Source organism: Mustela erminea, chromosome 4, assembly GCF_009829155.1.
Source record: "Mustela erminea isolate mMusErm1 chromosome 4, mMusErm1.Pri, whole genome shotgun sequence".
In the NCBI taxonomy this organism is placed as follows: domain Eukaryota; kingdom Metazoa; phylum Chordata; class Mammalia; order Carnivora; family Mustelidae; genus Mustela; species Mustela erminea.
In genome coordinates, this window is record NC_045617.1 from 66,078,194 (window position 1) to 66,103,777 (window position 25,584).

The window sequence follows — 25,584 nt, forward strand, 5'->3', positions numbered from 1 at the left end:
GAAGGTAAAACATCAAATATCAGTGAAAATAAGATCTGGAATTAGAAATTTAATGTCTTTTTCTACTCTAAAATTACACTATTCTGTCTTTCTGAGAAAAAAATAAGGATATGACCTGGGCACATTTTTCAGGAATAAAATGGTATTTTTAGAATTATTTGGATTTATGCTATTTTCATACATTTCCTTAACTTCTGTCCTGAAATTAGGATTTCATTGTTCTGCACTGTATTTACTCATAGTACTGTCACTCCCAAAATTGCAGTTTGATTTTCTTTACATATTAAATCTTGTTCAAAAGTAAACAGTCATCATTAGTCTCTTATTTAGGATGTCATATATCATCATTCAGTTTTTCTGCTAAGCTAGGCAGGCTTACATACAATATCTTAAATGCATAAATATACAATTACATACCAATATATAATGTAACATTAACATGGGGTTATTTGGCAGAGAGTCTTACATTTAAAAGAAATGTGAGTCATTCCACTTATTGCATTAATAGAGATATTGGTTAGCAGATAATTGGTTATTGGTTAATTGTTCTGGTCAATGCTAAATTATTAAGACAGTTAAGTTCTAAACCTGATGTTGTTGATCATTGTATAGATTTTATTATGCTCTTCCAGGCAAATTATATTAGGAAAAAAATATGTAAAATTAAGATTTATTTTGAAAAATTTTTCCTAGAAGAAATAGCTAATTTCTCTAATGCGTATTCAGGCCTGGTCTAGTTCAGACAGGCTGAAAACAGGCTGAAACAGGCTATCCTTTGTGTGTACTCTCACTCTTCACTTGAAGGAGAGTCACACCTAAGCACCCCATCCTCATCACTGGGCCTGGTATACAGAAGCAGGCCGCATGGTTATTTCCTCAGAACCTTTAGAACTTTCACAACAGTTGCCATTCAATTCCTAATGTGCTTTGTAGGCTTTTGAAATTTTCACAAAGGCAAGTGGAAGTTCCACTCTTTATCTTTCTTTTTTCACTATTATTTTCTGTCTTTGATCCATCATCAGGTTAGCCCAGTTGGGTTTGCCAGTTTGGTTTTTAGACCGTAGGCATTTAGACCAAGAAGTCCTTTCTAGAAACATAAGCAGAAAGAGCAAAGCATTTTTAGGAGTTCAGAAGCAGAGGTTTTAGGTTCAGTTCTGTTTCTGTGTAGCTTGTGCAAGCCTCTTGCCTTCCTGAAGCTCCATTTCCTCATCTACTAAGTGGCACCGCTACTGTCCACACCTGTGCTACCCCGGAGAGCCATTTGTGAGGATAATGTGAGGCAGGGACTGTGAAAGTACTTTGTAAATTGATAAGGACTGCAATAAAGGAAAAAGGTAAAATGTGTTGTTATCATGCTCATTTAACCCATATATACTTGACTTTATGGGAACTGAGGCTTTAATATGCTGATAAGTTCCTCTGTATGAAAGGGAATTGGAAAAAGTGTTTTCCCCCTCTTTTATTCATTCTCTTGGCAGCCCTTTTTTAAAAAATTATGATTAGAATGTTTACCTTTCTGGGTCAGTTGTATTAGAAAATAAATGCATGAAGTTAAGGACATTATATCTATACTGTATTACTGTAGAAAAGGAAAGAATTCCAAGTGTTTCAGAAACTAAAATGTTCAAATAATACACATGAAATTAAAATTATTTTGTGCCATGATTTTCTAACACAATTTTCAGTGTACTAACACCTTTACAAACAAAACTCAAAATGTTTCAACACATTTTCCTAACTCTTTGCTGCCTATTTTTAAAATGAGGAAGCTTAGGAAGAAGTTACATAATCCCAAGCAATCCAAGATTTAGCACAGTTCTTGTGAATAGTATGTAGTCATAAGAAAAAAAAAAGTTGTTTTAGACTCTAAAGTGTTTTAGTCATTAAAAGCAAGCCATAATCTTCAAGTCAATAGTATTTAGATTTTTCATTAAAGTCTACAATATTTATCATTAACCTGTTACAGCTTTGCCTTATATTTTACTTATTTTTAATACAGGAATATTTTCCCCACACTTTCTTGGCTGAAAATAAAGTTTACATGTATCTTTACAGAAATGTTTTTAGTGGCATAAAATTTGAAAGATGTAGAACAGTTACATGATTTTTAAATAGTATTTATCAGAGCTGCTCATACATATAGGTATTTTTCAAGGAAAATGGAGCAAACTCTTTTTTTTTTTTTTTTGTAAGTTAAATAAGCTGCGAATGAGACCACAGTGGTAGCTAAATGTATCATCTATCTTTCAGTTCTAGCAAAATCTGTGAAGAGTCAGCAAGCGTCTTTCCCTGTTAAGCATGTGTTCAGGTTGTGGTCTTTTGGGTCTTTCATTCTACTGACTTTTTGCTTTTTTTGGTAAGAAATACAATTTTTACTTTCAGAAGGCAGTTTTATTTGCCTGATGCTGAAAGGGTTAATCATCTAGTAATACAAAATTTAGTCACAGAGTACCACAAACAATGTACTTTTAGGATTCCCATAATAACAGAGTGCTAATCAGAAGAAACGACTTCTGCTGAATTAAATTTATGAAGCTAGACTTTAGCAGTTAATGTTCTGTTATTAATATTTGTCTACCTCCATCTCTAGGATCCTGTTCTACATGTAGTGATAATCATAACTAATACTTTCAAAGCACTTACTTTGTTCCTGGTACTGTTTTAAGCACTTTATATCTATTTACTTCATTTTTCACAATAATCTTAAGACATAGGTCCTATAATTATCCTCATTTTACATGAGCCAGGACTTGAATCCATACAGTCTGGATTTGGAGACTGTGCTCTTATTTGCTACACTAACCTGCCTTTTTAGCAAATTTCCTGAAATATTAGCTTTTTTTTTTTTTTTTTAAAGATTTTATTTATTTATTTGACAGAGAGAGAGATCACAAGTAGGCGGAGAGTCAGGCAGAGAGAGAGAGAGAGAGAAGCAGGCTCCCGCTGAGCAAAGAGCCCGATGCGGGGCTCGATCCCAGGACACTGAGATCATGACCTGAGCGGAAGGCAGCGGCTTAATCCACTGAGCCACCCAGGCGCCCCATCTTTTAATTTTCTAATAAGCAAAAAATTTTTTCCCTGCAAAACCATTTGCTTTATGCCTTTCTGTGATTTCTTTGTATTATTTGTACTTTGAAGGCAACAGAGATGAAGGCTTATTCATCTTTCTGTTATCAGTACCTAGCCTGAATACTGACACACAATGAATATTCGTGTAGTAGGATCCAGTGCTAATTTGGGAAGTTCTCAGCATTGATAATCCCAGGTGATGAGCCTAATTTTCCACTAGGTGGCAGTCTCTTCTCTGAATCAATGTTAACTCTCCCTTACTTGGTCATAGTATCTTGGGCAAGACAAATCTTTATTGAGCATCTACTGTGTGCCAAGTTGAGCAGGACTGTAAAATCCAGAAATCAGACCCAGATTACCCTGCTCTTTTCCAGTCTTTTATGCTTCCCAAGTAGTTGAGTAAACCTCTGGAAGAATTTTAGTTACACTGAACAGCAATCTCCACCACTGACCCTGGATGTGATTTTATTTGAAAAATTCATACTCATTAATGACCACCTACACTGTTGTTGTTGATAGCTTTATTTTTCACACTGTGACATACTGTATTCAAGGTAATGAAGATAATGAAGGTAATGAATACCTTTATGTTCCTATAAAAATTTTGTTACAGGGGTGCCTGGGTGGCTCAGTGGGTTAAGCCTCTGCCTTGGGCTCAGATCATGATCTCAGGGTCCTGGGATCGAGCCCCACATCTGGCTCTCTGCTCAGCAGTGAGCCTGCTTCCCCCTCTCTCTGCCTGCCTCTCTGCCTACTTGTGATCTCTCTCTCTCTGTCAAATAAATAAATAAAATCTTTAAAAAAAAAATTTTGTTACATAACTTGCTCATTGACCAAAAGTCCATGGTGTTTGCAATTCCTAATGTCTAACCTAGTACCTGGTATATTCCTGATGTGCAGTAAGTGTTTGAAGTGAGAATTACAATCCTATAGAATAGCATTTTCCCCTTATATTTTCTAAAAATATAGAATGAAAGTCATGATCAGTGAGTAAATTGGAAGCTAATAATAATAGTGGTAGTAGTAGCAGTTAACATTTATCAAACATTTGCTGTGTGTCCTCTACTCTTATGAGCATTTTATGTACATCCTTCCATACAGTCCTTTCAAAATCCCGTAAGGTAGATACTGTTATTATCCTCATTTTGCAGATGATGAAACTGAGGTACAGGGAGAATGAAGTAATTTATATTAGGTCACACATTTGTTAAAGTTTACTCAGCTGTCTGAGTCCAGAGCCCATACTCTTAAAACACTTAACTACTTAGTCTTTGCATTTCCTATTTCATGAAGTAATTTATTTTTTTTTAAGATTTTATTTATTTATTTGACAGAGAGAGATCACAAGCAGGCAGAGAGGCAGGCAGAGAGAGAGGAGGAAGCAGGCTCCCCGCCAAGCAGAGAGCCCAATGCAGGGCTCGATCCCAGGACCCGAGCCAAAGGCAGAAGCTTTAACCCACTGAGCCACCCAGGCGCCCCATCATGAAGTAATTTAATTAAAAGGGTAGCCAGATACTCCTATGATGAAGTGTATTGTTTGTTTTCAATTTTAATATTCAGGAGGAGCCCTTAAGACTAAAAGGAAACTTTGGTTATTTTAATATTATTAATAGTTCAGTCTTCTACAAATGTGGAGGTTAATTATAATGCCTTAAGTAATTATATTTTCAGTATAATCCAAAATACGAATTATCTTTATTATGTAGCATTCAGTTTTAATAGAGCCAACTTTATTAATATTTTTGGAACAAGATAATGTCTGATTGAAATTAATTTAGTATGCATAGTTGTCTATATAATTTCATAGTGTTCTTAAAGTACTAATGATGAATGATTCAAAGACACACTCAGTTGCTACCAATTCTCATACTTGCATAAGATTATACAGTGACATACATAATTGATTATAGGTCATAGTTTAAGTATCTATTTTTAGCCTAGTAGAAGAATTAAGAGATAGAACTGCCATATTTGAAGACGTGCTTAAGCTACCTATTTCTTGGTTGTATCCTGAAGTCTGTATTTTAATATTCTCCACATAATGGATATTTTGATTTCAAAGGCTGTGTCGTTAAAGGAATCAGTACAAATCAAAAACTGGCATTGAACATAAACCAAAGCCCTGAATTCCTCATCCAGGGTTTTTTGTTGTTGTTGTTGTTAATGCTTACATTCGTGCCTTTTAAAGCACACCAAGAAGAAAGAGCAGTACAGTGCAAAATAGTGTGTTGGGAAAGGCTGGAGTAGGAGATAACTCTGAAGTAGAAGTTAACTCACTGGTAGACAAAGTGCCATCACTTTCTCTTTGACTCTGGTCAAGTAACAGCGTTTTTGCATCTGTTTTTTAATCTGTAAAATCAAAATACCTGTCCTATTTTATCTCAGTGTTTCATCAAAGGCAGAAATGAAACTAAAGCATGGTGTGGAGCGGGGATACAGTAAGAGCTCCTGAGCCAGGCTGCAGTCGAGGAATCCTAGCTGGTTTCTGTAGCTGTGCACACATCACACAGTGCAGCCGAATAGCATTATGGGTGAGGAGTGATTGTTAATGGAGTAGGAAATCAACAGAAGGACAATAGCATGTACTTCAGGGATTTAGAGATAGTTTATTATATTTTGGTGTTCACCTAACAGATTTGCTGAATGATGGTAGATGCTCTTGCTTTTTGGTTGGCTTTGAGACATGAATCTGTTACACTTTCTTGTTAAAAGACTTTGGACAGTTTCATTAGTAACACTGGTTCTCCTTGACATGTTAAATATGCCAAGGAAGTACAGAATAACTAACAGGCCCTGAATATATCCGGGCTACTAGAGTCGAAGTGTTACTCAGTAGAAATTGTCTGATCAATCAACACAGTTTCTTAAGATTAGCTGAAGTAGGAACAAGTCAGGCCCCGTAAAATACAGTTTAAAAAAGAAAAAGTTTTAAGCACTTCGGCGTTCTTGTCTTAGTCCATTCTGACAGCTGTAACAGAATACCAGAGACTTCATGGCTTGTAAGCAACACAAATTTATTTCTTAACAGTTCTGAATGCTGGGAAGTCCCAAGATCAAGGCTTGGCAGGTTCGGTGTCCAGTGAGAGCTCACTTTCTGGTTCACAGATGGCACCTATTAGCTGTAACCTTACATGGTAGAAGGAACAAGGGAACTCTCTGAGGCCTCTTTTATAAGGGGATTAGTGCTCTTCTTATTCATAAGGGCTGTGCTCTCATGCCTCCCAAAGGCTCCCCCATCTCCCAGCACCACCACTCTGGGCATTAGGACTTCAGCATGGGAATTTCAGGGGGACACAAACATTCAGACCACAGAAATTCTCTACACATAGCAAATGCTAGAGGAAAGCAGGAGGAAGCTGCATAACTGCTGAATGCTAGGAACCTCATTCAATAGACCTACCAGCTTACAGTAATGCTATGATGAGAAATAGAATCATTTGTAAGTAAAAGAATTAGGTATCCAGTAAAGTGACTGTACCCATTAACAGAACTGTGTCCAACAATAGATCTTGAACAAAAGGATTAAGTGTTGAACCAAAAATCTTACTGTTTATATCGTGTAAGAGAAAGAATATTTGGGTTTTTTAGTTGTACTTTGCTCTAAAGTCAATAACTTAAGTAAACATAGGTTTTAATAATAACAAACCTTTTATTCACTTCAATGCAAAGGGCCCTAGATTAAAATATCTTATTTCCTCTATTCTTCCTCCTATCAAGAAAAAAGTCTCCTGAGAAAACCACATTATTACTTATAATTTTAAGGCCAGAACATACACAAAAGCACTGACCTTATTATAAATCAAAATTTGATTATTAGTTATGAAAACACTTTATGAATTTTTCTAATTGTATGAAATTTAGAATCCCCAATTTTAGCCAATTGTAGGTAGATTTGGAAGTAATTTGATAGGTATAACATTCCTTTAAGCAAATGTAGTTGCCACCTGTAAATTCTCAGCCCCTGGTGGATACATAGTTATCCTGTAACTGTTACCCCAGTAAGCACATAGCAGTAATTTCTTGTTGACCTCTGAAAGATTCAAACCCCAAGAGGGGGCCGGTAGCTTTGTATTCCCAGAGCCTCTCTAGTGCACTTCTCAAAAAGTGGTGGATGGATGGGGTGAGAGTGTTAAAATTTTGAGTTTTGAGGCACCTGGGTGGCTCAGTCAGTTAAGTACCTGCCTTTGGCTTAAGTTGTAATCCCAGGGTCCTAGGATAGAGCCCTGTGTCTGGCTCCCTGCATAGCAGGGAGCCTGTTTCTCCCTCTCCTCCCAGCTCCTGCTCTTTCTTGTTACCTCTCTCTCTCTCTCTCATCTCAAATAAATAAGTAAACTCTTAAAAATAAATAAATAAAATAAAATTTTGAATTTTAGCAGGTTAGGTTAGAACTTTAAATTAGCTAAAGAAGAGAAAATGACTAAGTGAAGAAATACAGTTCTTTAATTGCAACATCATACTCCAGTCGTGGCCTATGTAAAAATGTTTTAGAAAGCTTTGAAATGTTAGAAGCATTGAGTTTGAGGGAATTTCAGAAAGCATCAGTTATGACCTATTTTACAGTGAAATAGCCTGTGCAGTGTTATACAGATAGATGTATATATTGTGGAGGGTGAGGGAGAGGAAGAACGTAAGAACTTGTAAGTAGCTTCTGTTTCTAGTATCTGAAAAACTAGGTCTTTATCAGTATTTCTGCAGATTTTTATTTTATGGCTGCCTTCACAGCATTAGGAGTTAAGTTAAAGTAGGGTGTTAGTGTGAAAACTTGAAATCCAGTTAGTTGGCTTTTGTATAGAAAATCCCCCTTAATCAACAGAAACAAGTATTCATAATTGTTTGACATTTATTTTTGTTATCTGCATCCATGTAGGCCACTTTAATTCTTTCTGAAAGGCATCATAATATCGCAAAAAAATAAATATTTAGACAATGCTTTTTGTTATTTTTTACCAGTTTTTAAAAAACTCCTTTTTTAAAAAAAATGCATGTTTAGCATAGCATAATACTTAGAAAATACAGTCTTGCAAAATGAATATGATAAAAAGCAAAATCCCACTCTCCTGTATAACTGTTGCTTATATCCACGTTTATGTGCTTCTCTGCGTACCCACTCAGAGCTTAATGTGAAATTGTGGTTGGCAATAGGTAACTAGCAAGTACAGAAAAACATGGAGTCAGTAAATGCCATTAAATAGTTAAATCCAGCTTTACTTTCCATTCATAACAATAAAATGTTTAAAGGACGGTTTTGAAAAATAAGGCAAAGATCATATAACATAATTTTTGTCTGTTGATTCATTCATCCCTGGCTCATCTACTACTGGTAAGCTCTCCGATATCCAATTCATAGAGCACTTTTCTTTCACAGCTTCAGTTTCTATTGTTCTTTAAACAATCTTTGAATATTTAGGAGTAAATTGTCGAGAGTGCTGTGAAAGGAAGTCCAAAATATGTACTGAAAAACAGCAGTTAGACCCATGAAAATCTAAGTATAAAGCAGCTACACTTCCATCTGAGAACAGTAATTGGTATTGAGGAACGAACATCTGTCTCTGAAAGGGTGGATTGTAAGCAGGTCTTCTCCCTTAGTAATGGTGCCCAGCACTTACCTCATCAGGGAGGGAGTGCCCATTAATACAGAGCTGTGCTTTAGTTAGAGTGTGTAAATGAAGTCGGACATGAATACAGTGATCAATGACCCAAAATTTTTAATAAGTGCTATCTCAGATTCATGGGTGGTGCAACCAAGGTTGTGACTAAAAAAAAGTGATCCTTTTGTATATCCATTATATTGCTTTATAAACTATTTGCCTCCAATTAATAATATTTTAGCAATATTTCATCATGGCAGTTATACTTCTGTATATAATTTTAGTGTCTGAATTCCCTTTATTAAATGAATATACCATAATTTATTTAAATGAATATTGTACAATTCTGCTGTTACATATTTTTTCAGTATTCTAAGCAGTACTTCAATACACACCTGGCTACTCTTAGGCAGTTTATTTCTTAGGAAAAAGTATTTTGAAGTTCAATGAATCAGTTAAAAAGGCAAAAAAAAAAAAAAAAAACTAAAAAGAACCCATCACTTTCTAATTTTCCCTTTTTTCCCCCTTTATTCCTTCTTATTCGTGAGGTTGAATACATTTTTTTATTGGCCACGTAATTATTCTTTTGTGAATTTTCTCTAGTGGTCCTCAGCCCATTTTTGTCAGATTATTTTTTTTAATTCATTTTTTGGGAACTCTGCTTGTTAAGAATATTAATCCCCAGCGTACCTGGGTGGCTCAGTTGATTAAGCATCTAATTTTGGCTCAGGTCATGATCTCCAGGTCCTGGGATGGAGCCACATCAGACTCCCCATTCAGCCCGGAATGCTTGTCCCTCTCCCTCTGTCCCTCCTCCCATTTGTGCATGTGCATGCATGTGTTCTCTCTCTCTCAAATAAATAAAATCTTTATTTAAAAAAAGAATACTAACTCCTTTTATCACTAGCTTGTCATTTGCTTTTTTTAGTGTGAGCAGCTTTATTAAGGTACAATGATATGCAATAAACTCTGTTTAAAATGTACATTTGGGTAAGTGTAGACATATTTAAACACTTGTGAAACCTTTATCTCAATGAAGATAACATATCCATCATCTCTAAGTTACTTGTGCTCCTTTGAAATTTCTCCTTACCTCCTCTTTCCCCCAGGCAATCACTATGAATTAATCTCCATTCTCTAGAATTGTATATAAGTGAGACCATTTATACCATGTACTCTTTTTTTGTCTGGCTTCTGTCACTCATAATTACTTTGAGACATCTATATTTTAGATTTTATCAATAGTTCATCCTTTTTATTTCTGTGTACTGTTTCATTTTTTGATAGATCATTTTTTGATGGGTGTTGGGGTTGTACCCAGCTTTTAACTATTAGAAATAAGCACTAAGAATATGCATCTATAGGTCTTGGTATAAGCACGTGCTTTCATTTCTCCGAGGAAATTCCTAAGAGTAGAAGGGCTGTATCCCATTGAAGATGACCATTTAACTTCTTAAGAAGCTGCCAGACTTCTTAAAAAGTGGTTAGGCCATTTAACCTTCCTACCAGCAGTGTGTGAATGTTTCAGTATATCCATAGACTGGCTAAAAATTTTTTCAAAAGATTTTAATTTATTTGACAGACGGAGATCATAAGTAGGCAGAGAAGCAGGCAGAAAGAGAGGAGGAAGCAGGCTCCCTGCTAAGCAGAGAGCCCCATGGGGGGCTGGATCCCCAGGCCCTGGGATCATGACCTGAGCTGAAGGGAGAGGCTTTAACCCACTGAGCCACCCAGGCACCCCTAGACTTGCTAAATATGAAGTGGTCCGTTTTTTCCATTTTAGCCCCTCTCATAAGTGGGCAGGGCTATTTCACAGTGGTTTTAATTTGTTTATCTTTTGTGACTAATGATGTTGAGCCATCTTTTCATGTACATATTTGCTATCCATTTATCTTCTTCAGTGAAGTGTCTGTTTAAATCTTTTGCCCGTTTTTTAATTGGCTTCTTCGTTTTCTGACTATTGACTTTTAATTAACAGTTAGATTTTCTCTATACAAGCGGTGCTCAGTTAGATACATAATTTGCAAACATTTCCCCCAGTCTTTGTCTTGCCTTCTAATTGCTTTCTTGACAGTTTTCAAGAACAAATGTTTGAAATTTTGATGAAGTACAAAATTATCGATTTTTTTCTTATATGGGTTTTTGGTTTTGTATCTACAAACCTTTGCCTAATCCAAGCTCACAAAAATATTCTCCGTTGTGTTCTATGAAAGTGTCTTATGATTTTATGTTTTACATGTAGATTCATTTTGAATTATTTTTGTACATGGTATAAAGTGTGTATCAAAGTTCATTTGCTCACATATGACTATCTAATTGTTCTAGCACTATTTATTGAAAAGACTATCTTTTTTACATGGAATTCCCTTTACACCTGTCCATACATGCTAGGCTCTTCTCTGTTCTCTTCTATTCGTTTATCTTTATGCCAATAATGAAGTGTCTTGATTACTGCAGCTTAATGGTAAGGCTTGAAGTCAAGTTGTACAAGTCCCCTTTGTTCTTTTTTCAAAGTTGTCTTAACTCTTCTGGATTCTTCCATTTCTGTGTGGATTTTAGAATTTGACAGTTTCTCCAAAAATGACCTACTGGAATTTCGAGTGGAATAACACTGAATGTACAGGTCATTGGAGGAGAATTGATATTTTAACAACACTGATTAGTCCAACCATGAACATAATATATTTCTTTATTTTAGGTTTTTCTTCAGTTTCTCTCAGCAGTTTTGTAGTTTTCAGTATGCATGTCTTTCACACCTTTTATTTTTGAGAGAGAGAGGAGAAAACAAGTGGAGGCGGAGGGGCAGAGAGAGAAGCAGGCTCCCTAATGAGCAGGGAGCCCGTGAAAGACTCGATACCAGGACCCTGGGATCATGACTTGAGCCAAAGGCAGATGCTTAACTGACTGAGCCACCCAGGCACCCTCACCTTCATCAGTATTTCCTGAAGTATGAAGAATTTTTATAGCATTGTAAATGATATATCTTTTAAATTTCCAATTTCTTTTTATTACTTGAATATAGAAATAGAGTTATTTCTGCTTACTGCTCTTGTATCCTGGAACCTTGCCTAAAGTTGATTATTAGTTCTAATGGCTCATTGTTTAGATGCCATTCAGATTTCTTACACAAAGTGGGGCCAGGACCTGAGATTGAGCAAGTCTCCTTAAATATTTTTCCTCATGTACTTCACTTGCCTCGCCTTCACCTTAGCTCTGTATAGATGATCCTATCTGTAAAGAAAGATGGTTTTAACTCTTCCTTTTATACATTCTCTCTCATTTTTGGTAGTGTCAAGCAGGAGGGCACATCTGGTCCTTTTTACTCTTACTTTGGCCAGAGTTAGAAGAACTGTATTACTTGTCATTTGCTTTTTAATTTTGATTATGATAGTTTTTTTATTTTAATGAAGACTCTGTAAATGTTTATGTAGCAAAATCGGTCCATCTTTTATGTTGACAATTCTTAACATTTTCTGACTCATGCAGTCCTTTGACAAATAATCTGATAAAAGTACGGATCTGATTTCCAGAAACATTTATACACATTCATATTTCTGTAGTAACTTCAGTAGTACCCAGAATCCCTGAAGTCTGGTCTCTTGTTTCCCTATTACAAATCTTGATTATATCAGTTACTTTTCATGTTATGTATAGAAAGGCCTTCTATTTAAAACTATATAATTAAAATACTTCTTAAATAATCACAGTATATTTTTTTCTCCTTTTTATATTCAAACAGGTGCTTACAAATTTTCAAATTCCTTTATTTTAAATGATCAAATGAGATAATATATGTGAAAGCCTTCTAAAAACCATAAAGTGCAATATATATGCTGTTGTCCTTGTCATCGTCATCATCATCAAAAACATTCACCCTATTGACTATCTATTCCATCCTGGATAATTAAATCCAAAGAAAGAATTACTTTAAGAAATAACTTAAACTATGAAAGTACTCCTACATACATGGTCTGTAATAAGAGAAGACAAAAAACATTATAAACATTCAGTAATAGAAGAATGCATAAATAACTGCTTCATTAGATTAGATGTTGTAAAGGACTTAAAAATGGTAATTGCAGAGTAGTAAAGATATGAAAGATGTCTGTATTTAAATTAAAAAACTTGGCATTTTATTCACATTATGGTATCTTGTATAAAATGTACATATGCATAAAGATTAAGAGGGGTATAGAAATATGAAAACAGTTGTTTTAGGGAGATGGGTTTGTAAATAATTAGTTTATTATTCTTGCCTTTCCTTTAGTTCTACTCTGTATGCCTTTGAGTTTTTATATTAGATACTTTCTGTATACATATAAATAAATTAGGCTCCCATCCCAGCTTATTGCTTACCAGACCGAGATTGCCATGGCCTTCAAGGCTCAGTGATAATACCGCCTGACATAAATCATCTGTGACATTATTTTTTCCTTTTTTGTGTTTTTATAGTATTTTAAAAACTTCCCATTTTGTCAGTGATGTTGTTTTCTTATTACCCAGTTTTTAAAATGTATTATGTAGTTTCTGATCATTTATTTAATGCTGTAATTTCATGGCTTATTTCATTGTGCTTTTGTTGTATTGACTTGAACTAATTACAAATTTACTTTTTCCAGTTGCCCAGCAAGAGGCTGAAATGTTCAAATGCTACAATGGAACATTTCCATTACATGGAATACACCAAAGTCAAGATGCTTTATGCACCTTTCCTAAACTGCCTCACCAAGGCTCTTTTCAGATTGATGACTGTGTCCACACTGAACGTTCTTCAATGAGGATGCAGCAAGTGAAACAGAGACTTGATTCTGTCACAGTATGTATAATAATTTTATGCAGTTGAGAAGTTGGAAATTTTAAAACAGAATGTTGATTATGTTTCACATTGCCATGACAATAAATACTAATTCAACAAAGTAAGTTAATTATTTAAAAATAGGCTTTCTTGTGCTCTTATAATTCCTTTGTGGTGTTTATTCTGACATCACTCATTGCAGTAAATAGACCAATTTAGGATAACCTACATGCTTTCTTGAACTGATACTTCTATAAAAACCAGCCCAAGACCTGTTTTGCTGTTTAAAAATGGAAGTGTATGTATGCATATGTACAACACACACAAGCACAACAAACACCAACCTGGGAAAATATTTATATAAAATATGTTAGGAACAGCCTCCTTAATGTGCAAAACTAAACAATAAAGAAAATTAGACCTCCACAAAGAAGTGGATAAAATTATAATAAGTACATACTTCCAAAAAGAGTGGATACAGATATTCCTTAAGCATATTTAAAAGGTCTGTTATCTCACTACAAGAAAATAAGTGCCTCAAAAACCAGGTGTTGCCCATAAAACTGGAAAATAGATTATGAAAATGAGGAGGATGCTTAGTTAAAAATATTGTGCTGTTTATCCTGTTATTTATAAATTACTACACAGTCTTTCTCAAAGGTAAGATGTATGGAGAAGCTTAAATATCCTTAAAAATATTTATGCTCTTTGACCATAGTAGTTCTTTTAGTTAGAGTTAGCCTTGAGCTCCTTGAAGACAAGGACTGTGCAGACTTGTTCCTTGTTGTGTTCTCACCTTTTGGCATAGTGCCTGGCACTTAATAAATATTATCCCTTTCTCTCCTCCTTTGATAGGAATCTTGACCAGTTTTAAACCAAACATGTCAGGAGCTACACTGAGGCACCTTTAGTTAGCACTGTATTTCTCTCCTTTTCTCTCTTGAGAAAATTAGAATTTCAGGTATATCAGACTGCAGGTTTAGTTGGAATAGCAGAGAATAAAAATATTCTTCTCAGTATAAATTTTAGCATATATACTAGGAATTAGTAAGTTTATTTCAGTGTTGGGGATAAAAATATATTATAGAATTATAAAAAATTAAAAATTTAAAATAAAAAAAAGTTTATTTCAGTGTTGTAATTCTGTGCGTTTTAACATTTAATTTAATTGAATAATGTATGATGTTCCAGTTTTTAAAAAGAAGTAAAAATAGACAAATTGGGTTTTGAAAATTAGAGGAAAATCTTTCTTCACTAGGAAGAAAAGAAGTGTCCTCTATCTAAAATTTTACATGAAAAAACGATTTTGCAGATTTAAGAGAAACTGACTTACAGATAAAAGAACAGGTTTCCTACAATCTGTTGTTGATCTTCACACTATAAAAGTTAACATCCTGGAATCAACTCAGTCTTGTAGCTTTTCTTTTCCATCATCTTACATAGCTGTCATCTTCAGGTAAATGAAAGGATATATGAACAAAAGAAAGCAGATGTAAAGGAAAACTCAGAAAGATATTTTTTAAGATATGACATCAAAGGGATAGGGGAAGCCCACTGGTAATTTATTGTAAGAGAAAAATTCATTTCTCTTAGAATCAGTAATTTATTTAGCTTTTACCACATCTTTCTTTTTAAAAATTATTTAGAGAATATCCATTTGCATGGGATAGAGATAGATCGAGGCTGCCTTTAGATTTGAAAACTTTGTTTGCTGTGTTTTTTGAAAAACTGTATTTTTCCCACCTTGAGACAATTCACTGAACTTTTTTCCAAATGTTATCTGCAGTGGGTTTTTTTCTTCCTGCAGTGGGTATATAACATGTATGGGAATAAAAAACCAAAGTTATCTTTATTCCCATGGCAGCTCTGTTCTTTTTATATTTTGCAAACATTTGAGGTTGACTGGATTTTTACCTTTTGTCACAAAGCCTTTTTCTTGTTTCCTGTAATTTATTTTGGTAGATTCCCAATTTTTTTTGTCAGGTTATTACTTAATCCATTAAAGACTATAACACTGGTCTAACAGAGAAGTATAATAGAGAAGACTTGATTACTTCTATATTATAGATTATTTCTATAATATAGAATTACTTCTGTATTATTCTGTATTAATAGAGATACTTCTTTCTTTGTAACCACAGTAAGAATTTCTTAAATAAAATATAATGTAAGTTTAAGGTATGGGGGTGTGGCTGTGTGTGTGTGTGTGTGTGTGTGTGAATTGCATAACCAATTTAGTTCAATGGGCGTTTAATAGGCGTTTACTCATTACTGAGTAAAGGATATAAAAATAGAGAATTTTGTGTTCTCTGTAGCTTTACCATGTAGTCCTTTTGCTGTTTCCTACATAAGAGGTTTGTATGTACTGTTAAATCCTATTAGCTAGGATCTTGTTGAGAATTTTGGCATCTGTGTTCATCAGGGATATTGGTCTCAAATTCTCCTTTATGATGGGGTCTTTCCATTTTTTGGGAGGCTTTTGATCAGTGCTTCAATCTCGTTACTAGATATTGATCTATTCAGGTTGTCAGTTTCTTCATATTTCAGTCCTGGAAGTTTATAGGTTTCCAGGAATGCATCCATTTCTTCTAGGTAGCTTAAGTTATTGGCATATAGCTGTTGATAATAATTTCTGATGGTTGTTTCTATTTTCTTGGTGTTAGTCATGATTCCCCCCTTTCATTCATCATTTTATTAATTTGGGTCCTTTCTCTTCTCTTTTGGGTAAGTCTGGCCAGTGGCTTAACAATATTATTAATTCTTTCAGAGAACCCGCTTCTAGTTTTATTAATGTGTTCTACTATAGTTCTGGTTTCTAATTCATTGATCTCTGATCTAATCTTAATTTTCCCTTCTCATGTGTGGGTTAGACTTAATTTGTTATTGATTCTCCAGATCTTTAAGGTGTAAAGATAGTTTGCATATTCAGGATTTTTCTGTTTTTCTGAGTAAGGCTTGGGTGGCTGTGTATTTCCCCCTTAGCACTGCCTTCGCCATATCCCATAGGCTTTGGGTCGATGCGTCTTTGTTCTCTTTGGTTTCCATGAATTGGTTCCTCAAAAAATTAAAAATGGAGTTACCCTATGATCTGGCAATTGCACTACTGGGAATTTACCCCAAAGATACAGATGGTATACCCCAAAGATACAGATGTAGTGAAAAGAAAGGGTCATTTGCACCCCAAACTTCATAGCAGCAATGTCCACGATAGCCAAAATGTGAAAAGAGCCACATGTCCTTCAACAGACGAAAGGATAAAGATGTGGTCCATATATACAATGGAGTATTACTCAATCATCAGAAAGGATGAATACCCAACTTTTACATCAACATGGATGGGACTGGAGGAGATTATGCTAAGTTAAATAAGTCAAACAGAGAAAGTCAATTATCATATGGTTTCACTTATTTGTGGAACATAAGGAATAGCATGGAGGACAAGAGAAGGGGAAAATGAAGGGGGAGAAATTGGAGGGGGAGATGAACCATGAGAGACTATGGACTCTGGGAAACAAATGGAAAGTTTTAGAAGGGAGGGTGGGTATGAGGATGGGTAAGACTGGTGATGGGTATTAAGGAGGGCACGGATTACATGAAGCACTGGGTGTTACATGCAAACAATGAATCACGGAACACTACATCAAAAATTAATGATGTACTGTATGGTGGCTTACATAACACACATACACGCACACACACACACACACACAGAGAGAGAGAGAGAGAGAGAGAGAACAGGTTTGACTGTGTTGCTGCAGTAGCAGTCCCTGGAAGGCATCCTGCAGCCCAGATAGGATCTCCTAGGTAGACAATATCTTGAGAGCATTGACAAAATTCATTCTAAGGTTTTAAAATTTGTTCCTGTCAGTGCATCCAGACTTGCTCAGAATCTGGTTTACCTACTAGGAGTAATCAGTCTTAAAACATTTATTTATAAACCTAAAAAAAAAAATCTTATAGTGAAAGGTGTATCTTTCCAGTTGCCTGCCCACTCAACACTACTCTCCTTTTTTAAAATTAATCTGAAACCCAGGTTAATGGTTACAGAGTTGATTATTAAGCAGAATCATAGGAATAGGGATTAGATGGGTTTAAAGACATTTTATGGTAGCTTTGAAAAAAAAAAAAAAGTTAATTTTCTTTGCCCTGTAGGAGATTTCACCTAATAATGCTTGTTTGGTGCTAACCAACATCTGTATAATTATGGGTAATAGCTGACGTAATAATTCCTGGGCTAATTGCTTTACATGTTCATCATATTTAATCCTCAAAACCATCGTATAATGTGGGTGCTAGTATTACTCCCATTTTATGGAACTTGAAGCTGAGGTTTCCAGAGCCCCTCCTGTATTGCCCATGTTACAGAGATGGCAGGCACTGGAGCTGAGATTCAGTCCACGCAGTCAGACCTCATGACCAGTCAGTTTCACCTTCTCCTTTTAGGGATCAAATTACTAATATCCATTAGACAGAATGTCTCTCCCTTAGAAATTTTTGGATAAAAAATTGATGTTCCTCTTTCCATTTTCTTTTTTCCTAAACTCCACATTCATCATTACCATTTTTCTTTTCTCTAGTTCTTGTATGCTGATGATACATGCTAGCCAACCCTTTTGGACTTATTTTTTTGTGTCTCCCTAGCAGCAAATTTTCAAGTCATTCATTATATGTTGACTTTTACTAGTTTCTTTTTCAGAATTGATCTTCTCTTGGCCTTGTCCCATAAATTCTTGGCAGTTCCTTCCTGTAGCTCTTTCAATATGGATCATATACTTTGCCACTCAGTAAGGTTTATTCTTAGATTTCCTATGAAATAAATTATTAATGGTGGGAATTATATTTGTGGGCATTGTTATTTATGGAGATAATTATAAGTGGCAATTAAATCTGGGTGTGTCTTTGAAACTTGTTAGTGCTCTGGTAGAATTTTAGCGTTTACCAGTTTATTATTATTACTTGTCATTAAATTTATTGAAGCCATATGTCTTTCTTGAGACAGATACATGTAGGCCCTCCAGGGTCTTTTTCTCAGTGCCTTTTGTTGTGGCAGGTTAGATTTACCAAGAACTCATTGAGTCTCTTTAATTCACAATACAGAGTGACAGGTATAGGGTAAGGAAGAAACTCTCCCAAATGTTGATTTTGGTTATTAAAAGATTAATATCAGGATATATTGAGAAGAGTTGATAATTGTATTAAAGAGAAATTATGAATATTTCCCTGCTTAGTGTATTGTTTTTCTTTTGGGAGGTGATACAAGCCTGTGCTACAAAGGTAAATAATTTTTATTAGAAGAAAGATAATTTGGACGACTGGGTTGCTCAGTTGGTTGAGTGACTGCCTTCGGGTCAGGTCATGATCCTGGAGTCCTGGGATCGAGTCCCACATCGGGTTCCCTGCTCAGTAAGGGGTCTCTTTCTCTTCCTCTGACCTTCCTCCTCTCATGCTCACTCTCTCTCATTCTCTCTCTTTCTCAAATAAATAAATAAAATCTTTAAAAAAAGAAGAAGAAGAAAATTTGAAAACCATAGCTTTGACTGTGATGTACCAAAGAATTGAAATGTACCATTCATACTTTTAAATAGGACTTTTACAAAAGTTAATCAGATGTGTATTTTCCTTATTTGAACTTGAATTTATCAAGGAATTACATATAGGAATATGAGAATTTAGCAAGTACCTTCTTATTTTTGAAGATTTAAGAATATTAAGTGATAGGGATATACTTTTAGTAAAGGAGCAGAGTCATTTGATCCTCTGAAAAAAAAAATTATATATGATACTTAATAGGTAAGAGACACCAGTACAGTTCCAGTGGACACATGCTGAGTAAATTGTGTAAGCCTTGAAATACATGTAAGCTGCACATGAATAGCAATGACAGACTGTGCTGGTAATGCTCTTGATTATTTATGCCAATGTTTCACACTTCTTTTCCCATTTAGCTATGTAGCAATCCTGAGACACAAATTAGATATTATTGTTATTCCAACTTTAGAAAGGAGAAAGCTGAGGCTTATTGATATTAAATGTTTCCTCAAGACCCCAAAGTTAATCTAAAAATAGTAGCATATAAAAAGCCTCTGATTATTAAATAATTTCAACGAAATTGTATCCGAGATGCTTTTAACACAGCAGCTTTCTTTTATAAGCAAGTTTATTTTATATCCAACCTTTAACTCAGTTCTCAAGAAAATAAATGTTAATTTAAAAGAGCTGGAATGGCACGTTTGTCCTTCCCTCCTCTTCTATCTACTCCCAAAATTTAGTTGAATAATTAGACATTCATTTATTTATGAAATGTAATTATATCTGTCACGAGGTGAAAGGATGAGACCTTCAGAACAGAATTAGACTGGTGTTTGTATATTCAGAGACTGCTTTATGTAATAACAGTGCAGCGGACGTATTTTTTTATTTAGTAGACATCTACTCCCATGTGGCCGGCACTTGGCATACAGAAGTAAGTAGTAGGCTGTTATTTCTTTTCACATGGGGCATCTTATGGAGGAAACATGGCAGAAAATACTGGGCTCACCCCGTCACTGAGCTGTCCAGTATCAGTGAGGACCCATCACTTTTTTACCTAATCATCACAAACAGGATAATGGAATATAGACAAGGGGAAGGAAGATGGCGGGGGAGGGGAACAGAACAAGCTATATTCTGACTTGGGCTGCAGATGTTCAGGAAACTTGTTCCTGATAGCAGTGATTAGTATGATGATTATAACTCTAAGATTGCTGAATCTTCTTAAATATACATAGTATATAAAACCAAAGTCCAAAAAATAACTGAGTTTCTGACTAGCAATTCAGAGGTATTTCTCTTAAACAAATAAATAACCACGCTTCTTTTATAAAACTCTCTGAATGTCCAGATAGTAAAGTGTTCTGCATGTATTTGGCAAAGGTTTATAGAAACTTACCTGCTAATCTGGAAACTCTCTGTGGATGAAGGATCTTGTTCTATTCATCTTTGTATTCTAAGTACTAATCAAAAGTAGAATAAATGCTCATTGAAATTACAGTGACATATTTGGAAGTATTTGGAAAGATTAACCTTATGAGTTACTTTAGTTATTTTTTATACATTTTATTGTGAGATAATTCACATATCAAAATATTTATCTTTTTAAAGTGTGCAATTTACTGGTTTTTACCCTGATAACAAGGTGTGCAAGTATCACTACTATTTGATTTTGAAACTTTTATTCCCTCCAAAAAGAAATACTGTTTCTCTTAGCAGTCCTTATTCCTGTATGTTTATACACATACACACATACACATACATTCACAAACTCCTGGTAACCACTAAAACACTTTTTGTCTCTATGGGTTTGCCTATTGTGGACATTTTATATACATGGAAGCAAATAATATGTGGTCATTTATAACTGGCTTCTTTCACTTAGGATGAGATTTTCATAATTCCTCCATTTGTCACATGTTATAAATGCTACTTTTAATTGCCATATATGATTCCATTATATAAATGTATTACATTTTGTTTACCAGTTCATCAGCTTATAGACATTTGGGTTGTAATAGCCCCTATTGTAATAGCCCCTATTGTAATAGCCCCTATTGTAATAGCCCCTAAAGTGGGCTATTACAGACAATGCTACTATGATTATGTGTGTGCACATTTTTCTGTAAGCATATGTTTTCATTTCCTGGGATATATATCAAGGAGCAGAATTGCCAGGGCATATGATGACTCTGCATTTAATGTTTTCTAAAACTACTAAACTTACCCAAAGCAGTTACACCATTTTATATTCCCACCAGGAATGTATAAGTGTTCCAGTTTCTCCCCATTTGTGCCAACACTTGTTATTTTCTGTCTTTTTTAGGAAATAGCTATCCTGGTGGGTAAGAAGTGATACCTCATTGGGCTTTTTGATTTGTGTTTCCCTAATGACTAATGGCACGGAACATTTTTGACCTGTCATCTTTGTATCTTACTTGGAGAAATATCTGTTCAAATCCTTTGTGCATTCTTTAAATTTTTTTTTTGTCTTTTTAATGTTTATGTTTTAGAGTTCTTTGTATGTTCTGCATATAAGTCTCTTATCAGATAGATGATTTGCAGATGTTTTATTCCACTTCGTGAGTTGTCTTTCCACTTTCTAGATGGTGGCCTTTAAAACAGAAAGATTTTAATTTTTATGAAATTCAGTTTATCTGTTTTTTTTTTTCTTTTGTCACTTTGATTGTGGCGCCATATCTAAGAAACCATTGTCCCGGTCTCTGTATTCCAAAGATTTACTTCCTTTTTTAAAAATTTTAATATGTTTAACATTTAGGTCTGTGATTATTTTGAGTTCATGTTTTTCTATGTATAATGCGATGTAATTTTATCCCATTGCATGTGGCTGTCTAGTTGTCTCAGCACTATTTGTTGAAAAGGCTATTCTTGCCTCATTGAATGGTCTGAGCACCATTGTCAAAAGTCTTTAATCTTGAAAGCAGAGTATATTTCTGAATTTCTCTTCTGTTACAACCAAGATAGTAAATTTCTACCAAGTATCCAAGCTTCTTCTTCCCTGAATCCCAGCCAAAGTTTTATGTTGTTGAAAATTCATTCCTTTTTTCTGTTAACATTCCTTAATCCTTGCCTTCTAAGTATGGTGTGTTTGTGTGCACGTGCACGTGTGCTTGGGATATAACAGTGTATAGGCACACTTTGTTATAGGGAGACAAACAATAAAAAAGGAAATAAGACAATTTCAGATAGCAAGTGATGTTGAAAACAATAAGAATAGTCCCCTGGGACAGAGAGTGACTGGTATGTAAGGCTGCCTGTAGTATTCTCCTTAAAGACCTCTCTGAGAGAAACACTTGATAAGGAGCAGATCCTGTCCTGAAGAAGTCCTCATCTGGAGAGATAACTGGCATGCTGGAGAGCAGAAAGAAGAGCACTGTGTATAAGTAGTAATGGTGAGCAAGCAAGGGGAAGCAGTGTTTGATGGCCAGGTTGGAGAGGTGATTAGGAGCTCATGCATGTCTGTTAGCGTGGAAATGCATGGGAGGAATAATTTCCCTTCTGTCTTAGATTCTGTGGCTGGTCTAACAGTTAAATTGACTTAAGAAAAATAATTATGTCTATATGGGAACCCCACAAAGATAGGAGACCACAAAGCTGCCAGGCAGTTGAGGCTTTTCTACCATCTTTACTGGAGGAAAGGAATAGAGGTCCGAGCTTCAAAATGGGAAGGCTGAGAGGGGAAGCTGAGAGGAGGAACTGTTTGGTAAATGAAGGAGGTGAAAAAGTTTTCTGGGAACAGCTCTCTTCCAACTAGAGGCCCCCTTTTTAGTGTAAATTTCTCTTGTTAAAGGACATCTTCTATACTTGTTCTCAGAGCTTCTCTAGTATCTGCATTTTCTCAAAATAATCCTTACGCCAAAGAGGCATATTTGAGGGTGACGTGTTCTGCTAAACCTTCAGTAAAGTTTTTGGTATTGGTTTAATCGGAGAAGCAGTGATGGAGATATTAAGTTGGGGAGAATGTGAGAATAGATTTTAAAAGGGGAATAAGTCTTCCAAGTAGAGAGATCAGTTGGCTGACTTTTATGGTAATCCAAGAGGAGATGGTAGCCTGGACTAAGAATGATAAAAGATAAGCAGATAGCTATTAAAAATTTTAATAAATAAGTAAGTTTAAACAAAAAAATTGATTTGGGGGGTGCCTGGGTGGCTCAGTCGGTTAGGTGACTGCCTTCGGCTCGGGTCGTGATCCCAGGGTACTGGGATCGAGCCCCGCATCAGGCTCCCTGCTCAGTGGGGAGCCTGCTTCTCCCTCTCCCTCTGCTGCTCTGCCTGCTTGTGTCTCTCACTCTCTCTGTCAAATAAATAAGTAAAACCTTTAAAAAAAAAATTGATTGGAATGGCATAGTCCCAAACTGGAAGTGGTTAGAAGTGCTCCACAGGCAGGAACTGAGGAAAGACTTTTATAGAGGAAAGACTGAAGCAAAGCAAGGAAATTATAGATTGGCCATATTTTAAAGCCTAATTGGCTGTTGGTGATTGGTTGTCCTTAGATTTTGATTTTGTAACCTTGAGGTATTTACAGTCTTACATTTGGGCTTGTTTCTGTAACCTGTAAGCCTTGCCACCATGGCATTAGAACTGTCTCAGACTCTTGGCCTGCTGTTTAATTAATTTACCAGTGGCAATAATGAAGATGCAGGCAATGGACAGAATTGCGATACATTTTGGAAGTAAATTTAACACAGCTCAGTGATGGGTTGGATGCGGTGTAAGTGAAGAAACTGTTGTCACTTCCAGCAGTTGTACAGATGCTAGTAATGCTTTTTAAAGAGGAATGCTGGAGTGGGGGGAGCAATTTTAGGAGTGGAGTTTTGGACATGGATGTAGTTGTCTAATAGACAATTGAATTTCTGAGTCTCAAGACTCAGGAAAGTCAGGGCTAGTGCTCTATATTTTTGATCTGTCAGATTGGATAACATCACCTGGGGAGAGATAGCTAAAAACCTGAGGCACTTGTCCAGGAGAAGGGGATGTCAGGGAAGCCTAGAGGAGAGTATTTCAAGAAAGAAGAGTGGTAAACTGTCACATGCTACAGAGAAAATGAGGAAAATTGACAATTGTATTTGGCTTGATGGTGTCCTCTGGATACCTTGATGAAAACCATTTCAATATGTGACAGAGACAAAAGCACAATTGAAGTGGGTAAAGGACTAAATGGAAGCCCATAAATTTTGACTGGGGAGCAAAGAAACAGGGACCGAAGAGGAATCTTAAGTGGACAATATTAAAGCATACTTACCTGCTGATTGCGATAATTCAGTGGTGATGGAGAAGAATTACCGTGGAGGTGGTAATTGCTGGACTCAAGTCCTTGAAAAAGTGAGAGGAGATGTAGTCCTGAATGCTCACGGAGACACTGGCCTTAAGAGAAGGGATTTTTCATCCCTTCTGATCAGCACGTAGGTAGAAACTGGGTAGATGCTTACTTAGATACAGAGCAATCATCCGATTGCTCGAAGATAGTAACTGGTATTAGAAGTCTTGTATTGCTCTGAACTGATAGAGCCCTTAAAATATCTATATATGAATTCATAATTTACAAATTTTTTTGCTCCTTTCTGTGCTTGGGGTTGGATTGAAGTAGATCAGAAATGGTATTAGCTGGAATCTGTTCCCTTTAAGCTTTGTATTATCCCTCATAAACATAATGAATTTGTTTTTCTTATGTTTCCAAACATATTTATATTCATACCTGGCATGTGATATAATTGGGCCTACTCTTCCTTAAATTATCATTGATTCTGCCTGTCTCTGTGAATTCAATTATGAATTCCCTCAGGGAGAAACAACTCTCTTTCTGCTTTCTCTCCTTCTTTCCTTCCATTCTGCCATGCTCCCTTCCTCCCATCTTCCCTCTTCCTCCCTGTTTTCCCTCCCTTTCTTCTTTCCTTTTTCTCAGCTCTACATAGTATTGCCTCAACCTCTGATCTTGTATTTCTAAATTTTCAAACTCCTCTGTCAACTTATTAATGCCATGAAACTCTATTTATTTGTTTGTTTAATTATTAATATCCCGGATCTACCCAAGAAGAATATAAGGGCAACCAAGCTAAAGTTTATTAATTATGTTTAGTCGAATAATTTTATACAAGTAAGGTAATAATTACAGTCAGATATATCTTAGAACATTTGTTCACTGAAAAGTAAAAAAGTTTAAAAAATAGAGAATCCAGAGAAGGTAATTTTTTTAATCTCCTAAAAAAGTTTGAATATTTGAAATTTGAATAGATTAATAGTATGCAGTTTTTTGGACAGTTTCTTTTTTAATAATTTGTTTTTAATGCTCGTAATTATTTCTTTATGTCATTCCAAAACTGGATAATAGCAAATCAAGTATTGTTATTTTGACAGTATTTGGGAGACTGGCTTGACTGTAGGAGTGCTACAAGCTACAACAGGCCACTAAAATTACGGAATTTCATTCCTGGAAATTTTAGAAAAAGTCCTTGTGTTAGGAAAAGCCAGGTTTTCTCCTAAGTGTCTCCTTTACTCTTGCACTGCTACCAGTACCTGAAACACTTCTGACACCAAATGTGCTGTGGTTTTCCCCACACCAAGTGGTTCTCTGCAATCCCAGCT

The 25,584-nt window shown here is 35.4% G+C and overlaps 1 protein-coding gene across 9 annotated transcripts in view; it reads left to right on the plus strand.

The window, feature by feature from the left end:
• The window catches only part of AHI1 (Abelson helper integration site 1), a 208,834-nt gene that overhangs the window by 63,531 nt on the left and 119,719 nt on the right, over window positions 1-25,584 (plus strand). For all 9 annotated transcript variants that reach the window (XR_004284936.1, XM_032339436.1, XM_032339440.1 and 6 more), the window contains one exon: window positions 13,277-13,473. Coding sequence is in view for 8 of the 9 variants with exons in the window: in XM_032339436.1 (XP_032195327.1) it covers window positions 13,277-13,473 (197 nt within the window). In the remaining variant the exon portion in view is untranslated. The remainder of the gene's footprint in view (window positions 1-13,276; window positions 13,474-25,584) is intronic.